Source organism: Orbicella faveolata, unplaced genomic scaffold, assembly GCF_042242905.1.
Source record: "Orbicella faveolata isolate gen_17 unplaced genomic scaffold, um_ofav_v1 contig_27, whole genome shotgun sequence".
Lineage (NCBI taxonomy): Eukaryota > Metazoa > Cnidaria > Anthozoa > Scleractinia > Merulinidae > Orbicella > Orbicella faveolata.
This window is the reverse complement of record NW_028301555.1, coordinates 6551974-6559064: the sequence shown is the minus strand read 5'-3', so window position 1 is coordinate 6559064 and position 7091 is coordinate 6551974. Positions and strand designations below refer to the sequence as shown.

The following is a 7091-nucleotide window of genomic DNA, read 5'->3' as shown; positions in this document are numbered from 1 at the left end:
ACAACACCAAATATAGGCGTTTGTATCGAAAGCCTTTGAACCATGTTAGTGACATTTCGAACATGGCCTATTGCAAAGAAAAAATGACAGCTTTGCATTTGAATGTAAAGGTGATATTTGATATCATGTTTCAAAATGTTGCGATTTAGGTAAGATCAAATTTTACACTGACTTCCTGATATCGTCAACTATATGCATTTTAAAGTGTCTTAAGCGTATAGACCAGAAAAGTGTCATTTTATGACACTATACATTCATCTGAGTTCTTCTTTAGTTGTCCACTTTACAAAATAGTTGCTTCAGCAACTGCTTTACACCATTGCGAATATCACTCATCCTCCAAAGGTAAATGAGAGGACTAAGCGAAGAGGACAAAAACAAAAATGACGCTGACACTGTAGAAAACAACTCTAATTGAGAGTCCTTCAACCAGATGGATAGTCCAAGGAAGAAAAGGACGGGCAAGAAACCAATGTAAAATACTCCTAAAATATAAAGCATCGAGAACACAGATTTTTTGTACTTTTTTAAGTTGATTGCCTGATGGCAAAAGTTATGAGCCGGTTCATTTGCTCGAATTTGTCGTTTGTGACTCCGAATGATTTGAAAGACTTTAAAATAAGCAAGCGTTGTGCTTATAGTACAAAACAGGAAAACGAAGAAAAAGGTGATAGCAGTAGCGAGTCGATACGTATTATTGAAGATGCGCAAAAAGTGAAAGACTGCAAAAGGAATCAGAAGAAGTGAGATTGCTACCATGATAAAATGGATACGGCGAACAGTCAGCAAAGTTCGGCGAGCCATGTGCAGCCATCTTTCAATTGCCATCAGTGTAAGAAGCGACACAGACAAGAAACAAATGTAAGCACCGCATCCATATGTAATAACTGCAGTAGAAATTTGGAATAAAGGCAGACTGTTTATCTTCTGTGGTGTTTCCAAACAAATAAGTTTGCCTGCAACAAAAAAAGGCTGGATGACGAGTCCATTGCAAAGATAGGTAAACGCCAAATAACGGAGAAGAACGTAGGTTGGTGTTTTAAGAGACTTGTTCTTCCAAATTGCAACCATGATCAATGCATTCCCTACCACTGCCACTGGAGATAAAATTGCAGTGATCAGTAAAGCCGTGAGAGTTACTGCGTGAAACACAGAACTGCGGTCTCTTGCGACGCCATCCAGGATGCAAAGCCTGAACGAATCATTTGTAAAAAGCTTCATCGTGTTATTGAACAGGGCGGTCCACCGAGATTGGAAAACGACCATCAGATGAATTTTCCCCTTCTCCTTTCACCTGTGGCCAACAAATAATTCAAAGAGTAAAAATATTCTTATCATCACCATGGAAGACATTTCTTTTTTGGATAAAGTATGGATATGAACCAATCGGTAGGATTGGTTCAATCAGTATTTATTCGCCCCACCTCTTGCCACCAGCCACTTGATGTAGACTAACAACTTTAAATTATGCAGTTTTGGTTCACGCACCTAACTTCTCATCAGTAGGGAGTTAAAGAAGACGGCAACGGGAACGTCGCTAAACAAAAGATTTAATAAGAAATGCAGCGATTGTGCACGTGCGTTATAATTGTTTGGTACATTTCTTTGCCGTCCCCTGCAAAACAACAACGCGAAATGCCCAAAGTCTGCGTCGTCTGGAGACATTTTAAATTCCAGTTGTACGCTGTGTTCCATACTCAATTTTGGGATAGTTTTGACAAAGAGAAACAAACGAATCGAAATGACTAGAGTACCGCAAAATTCTTAGGTAAAAATATGAATTCATTTTTTAGTCGACGTTGTCCATGGCGTCGCCATCGTCGTTACTTAAACTCCCTAATACCTATGAATAGCGCAATCTCTGTTTCAAGAAAGTTACATTGCGTAGATCATCAAAGGAGGGCGTAGTATTACGAAGATTTGTAAAACCAAAGTAGTATAATGATCAGAACCGTGCAGAACGTTTCGGTTAGACTAAAGCGAGTCAAAAAGATTCACTGATTTAAACTGGACTCCCTGTTTTTGTTTTGAATCGTGACATGTTGGAGTGATATGCCAGTTTGAGTCCGTTACGTACCTTATACTTTGAATTTTAAGCTGGTATAATGAAGATAAGATATCGAGTCTCAGAATAAGGCGTGCACCTCATGTGTACCTTCCTGTACAGCAAAGACAACATGAATGACATGGTTATGATCGAGATTAATCGACTATTCAAGAAATGAATTATTTTCTCTTTGATGAATTTGCTCAGCGTAGGTACGGCACATTCAGTCACAGCCAACATAGAATATAATGTATAATCAGCGCAAAGCGAACAAAATTAATTAAAAACTGCACAGCTGGGCAAGACAAAAACACTCAAATACGGTTCACATGCAATCATCTTGTAGTCGTTTATTCGAGTAAAATATATGAAAAATTGATTTAGACTGAATTGAAGATTGAGTTTTGTTTTGCTAGGCTTCCGATTACACAATGATGTGAGAAGCAAGTAAAGTAAACTTAATTAAAATCTTCAATTGAAGTTAGAGAAATGATGTTTTGGTTTCCAAACATTCAAGTGCAGTGCACCGTATTTGCATTTGCCTTAATATTAAAATACTGGTTTCTTTTCAGAATTCATCTTATTGGCATCTAAATTACGAAGTAATTTTGGTTTGCTTCCTACGAAATACCATTTTGCAGAGAAACTAAGGATTCGCCAGCTTATAATATCAATTGAGTTTTTGTCGTTTACGAAGGGAAAATTGACAATAAATTATCCATCTACAATACTGTTGAAAAATGATACAGATGGAATTGACCGAATTGCCGCAATTTCTAAGAATTTTGCGAAAGCGTTGCAAACTTTCGTTTTAGGCGACGTTTTAGCAATATTTCAGCAATACTTCGTTTGGCTTAAGACGTAGCCGTACTTAAAAATTTAACACTCGAAGTTTTACGCTGAATACACGTTATCCTGAGGGTTTATTTGATGTCGGGAAGAATAACAGCATTTCATTTCTGATCATTTGAGATTGATATATACTTTCGCAATTTGACTTTGAACCAGTGCACACCAACTGGATACGTAAGCTTTATAAATCACCAAGTGCGATGCGCGTTATTTATACAGTGAATCCCGGTTTCTCGGACATTCAGTTTTTCGAACCTTCTGATAACTCAAACCAGAAGTCGTTTTACCTCCTCAGTCAAACGCTGTAATTTTATCCCGATTTCTCGAACTATCCGATTTCTTTTCCCTTGCAGGTTCGAAAAATCGGATTGCACTGTATTTAACTGTTTTCACTGTCAAAGTAATGCATCTTATATTAAATAAAACGTATCGGAATCTCGGCTTTAGGAAGAAAATTGCTTACTTTCATTGATTTTGTGGATTTGCAGTGGACCACAGTACCGGATTGCTGTTCAGTTTGCACGCGAAAAGTAATTTACAAATGTACAGCCGTAAAATACTGCACAATATCATCTCCTGTCCTAGATTTGGAGTTAATAAATATAATAATAATAATAATACTAATACTAATAATAATAGTAATAGTAATAGTAATAGTAATAGTAATGATAATAATAATAATTATTATTATTATTATAATTATTACAAGAAGCTCTGTCACTTACCGGTGATATACAGAGAGGTCCTTTTCTAAATATATCATAAGTCACAAGATTAAAGGAATAAAATATGTTCTAAAACTAAACTAATACGGAGTTTTCTTGGCAAAATAATTGCTCTTTTCACGGTAGGCACAGAGGAAACAGAGGAAGGTGACTGTGTGAAAAACGTCCTGCGTTTTTATTCAGTAATACCGAAACTCTGCACCAGATGGAAATTCTAATTCTCTAAAAATTCTATGTTTTTAGTTTCTTAAGACTTTGGCATTTTTGGCGAGTAACGGTCGAATTTTGGCCTTTAGTAATATAGGGCATGACTATTTGAAAGACTTTTTCACCAGGATCTCAAAACGAAGAAAAAACTTGATATGTCTATCTACTAAAAAGATGTGACGTTGTGAAATTTTCATTTTACGAGATGAACCACAAGAACATGGTTTACCACGTGACCAAGAAATCCAATAAAGCAAGAGACGAGAAAAGCTTGTCAAAGCAATATGTTCGATTCTTTCGATTCCCACAAAAAGGTAAACGAATATATAAAGAGGAAAGTGAACTGACGGTTTCCTATCAATGTGTCAATATCCAAAAATAAATTCAAAAAACAGATGAAACCACGTTTTTCGGATATAAGTGCGAGATCAGCGAAAAAAACGTGTTCGTGAAAGAACTTAGAAAAGATCAAGACATAAATTCCATGCCATAAAATTGCTTTCTCTTTCCACCGAGAGCGAAACAAAGAAAGAAGAAACGTAATAGTCGACTGAATATTTTGATTTAAATCAACGTTTATTTTTAATTAACAAGAGCTTTGTCGTCAACATTTGGATTGCTTTTCTAATCTTAAAGTATGAATTATAAAGGTTGGTAACTCAGGAACACTCTTGGTAACCATGTCATGAAATGAAAGTTAACGATACCGTATCGAATTTTAATGTATTAAAATGCAGCTATTTGGACCAGTGTTTGCTATTAATTCTAATTTTGATTTTTGAGCGTATGTATCCTTAAGCTTAGCCCCAACATTAGTCAGTGGCTCAGTTTTAATAGATTAATTATGATACTTTCCTTGGCTCTTTTGTCGTATGTTTGTTGCGGTACGGAAGAAGACTGTCAGTTGTCGATTAACTAATTTCAAGTTAGTTATAATGAAATGACCCACTTGTCATAAAGGATAAATATAGCAAGAGACACTACGGGGGTTTTTTGTACACTTTATCTTGAATTCCATTCAGTTCTCGTTAATAAAAAGTAAACTCGAAACAAGCTTTAACAAGACAATAGTGTGGTCTACAAGAGACAAAAGATTACTTCCGCCTTATTGAAGAGTCACCGTTCCCTCTTTTAAGGCTCCACTGTCTGCCACAACAATATGTCTTCTTCTATTCCATATAGTTACTACAGTCCTTGCCATTTAGAGGGCGTCGACAAAAAGCAGACTGTGGTAATCGTAGTGACGTCCATCATCATTACCATTCTGTCACCGGTAGCAGTGATAGGGAATGCTTTAATAATGGCTTCAATTTGGAGGAACCAGTCTCTTAAAAGAACCCCTTCCTATATTCTACTGGGCTTTTTGGTATTTACTGATCTTTGTACGGGACTAATTACCCAGCCTTTTCACATTGCAGCCGAGTTCATTTGTATTATGGACTCCGAGGAAGAAAAGATGGAGCATTCGTTTCTCGCTTATACAAGAACAACTGCCGAAGGCAGTGGTACGTATTTTAGCTCCTTAACTCTATTTCTTCTCACATGGATGTCTGTCGAAAGATGGCTACACATGACTCGCCGATCTTTGCTGACTGTGCGTCGTTCCTGTATTATGATGACAGTTACAATGTTCCTTCTGATGCCCTTAGTAGCATCTCGCTTGTTGCATTTGTTTAGGAACACTCATCGCTTCGTCTCGAATGCCATTTTGTTCGTCATTTTATTGTTTTGTCTAATGACTACATCGACCGCCTATATTAAAGTTTTTCGAATAATTCGTCGTCACCAACAACAAGTTCAAGCACACGAGCCGCGTCAAAATAGTGCTCAGCCGGCAATAGACCTGGCGAAGTACAAGAAATCTGTCTTCTCAATCTTGTACATTTTAGGAGTTTTTTATATCAGTTACCTTCCATTTATTCTCTTCACTGGTCTCTCTTTTTATTACAACCATTCTGATTTGGAGATGGCATTTATAATTTCACTAATGTTTCTGTTTGTGTCTTCCGCTCTGAATCCTCTCATTTGCTTGTGTAGAATGAATGACATCCGTAATGGGGCGAAACAATTACTACGGAGACTTCTTTGTAAGGAAACCTAGCTAGAGACGCACTTTACAACAATATGATCTGTATGATTCATGTATACAAGATATAGCCGAGTATTGTACAAGCAGGTTTACAGAAAGGACTCACTACAATGAGAATGAGAATGACAATGTTAATGAATGTATTATTTGTTGCTCTAAAGGTCTTCGAAAAAAAATACTTCATTTTTAAGTGGCTCAGAACGTAAAGGATGAACAGAGGCCCAAAATTTGGGAAACCAGGAGTTTGAGATATAAGAAATATTTAAGAAACAGAACGAATACTTCTTTGTAGCCATTGTATGCAATATTCCTTGCATATCTATTGTTTAGCTTCCGAAATGTTCTCAGCGGACGGCGCGAGATTGGCAAGCTGTGTTGCCTGCTATATTTCCCTCTATATCACAAAGCACTGTGATAAAACACTCCGGACATGTGAGAACACTCGAGAAATGTAGAAAACGCTCGCCTACGGCTTGTGTTTTCCACATGTCCCTCATGTTCTGAAATGCCCGTCGTGTTTTATCACAGTGTAATACACAGCTTAGGCTTCTTTGTTTGTTAAATATACTATGCTTTGGACCCAGTTTTCTTGCTTTTCTGTTGTTTTAATTTTTATCGCTGTTTTCATGCCTAAATAAAAGTCGCCAGCTCCCTCTATGTACATGTATCCTATTGTGATGTTTTGCTTTTAAAACAAGATGAAGATTGCAGTTCTATTAATTTCATCCCTCTGCCCTGTTTTTCATTCCTTTTATGTAAGCCGTCGCATAATTTATTGTATTGTAGAGATTTAAGAAGCCTTTACACACAAAATAGGGTCATGCAGAAAAACATTCGAAAGTCGGAGGTTATCTATAAATGAGTTTTACTTGCACAACGTGTTGATAAAAATATTTGAAGTAATTGGTCAAGAATCGCCTGAACAGAAATAGAACCAATATCTTCAACTTTTCTCGAAAATTATACGGAAAAAAAAAACAGCTTCCGGACTTAATAATGCTGATTAAAATTGTTTGGTAAATGTTAAATTGTATCTAAGAACTAATGCTTTTTTGAAAACAAACTTTAATGATTAATCTCTTGGCACCACAAGAGGTGAGACTGAGGGAAAAAAAAAAACACAAAGTTTTCCACTGTCGAGGTCCGAAAGAATTGAAAGGTGAGGAAACAA

General features: G+C 36.6%; 2 protein-coding genes across 2 annotated transcripts; one reads left to right on the top strand and one right to left on the bottom strand.

The window, feature by feature from the left end:
* Window positions 1–172: 172 nt before the first annotated feature.
* LOC149107375 (uncharacterized) lies at window positions 173–1286 on the bottom strand. The gene has a single exon (XM_089297092.1). It carries the CDS (start codon window positions 1264–1266, stop codon window positions 271–273), a length of 996 nt encoding a protein of 331 aa, XP_089153218.1. The 5' UTR covers window positions 1267–1286; the 3' UTR covers window positions 173–270.
* A 3704-nt stretch (window positions 1287–4990) lies between these two features.
* On the top strand, window positions 4991–6100 carry LOC149107374 (uncharacterized). The gene has a single exon (XM_089297060.1). It carries the CDS (start codon window positions 4991–4993, stop codon window positions 5930–5932), a length of 942 nt encoding a protein of 313 aa, XP_089153186.1. The 3' UTR covers window positions 5933–6100.
* The last annotated feature ends 991 nt before the right edge of the window (window positions 6101–7091 follow it).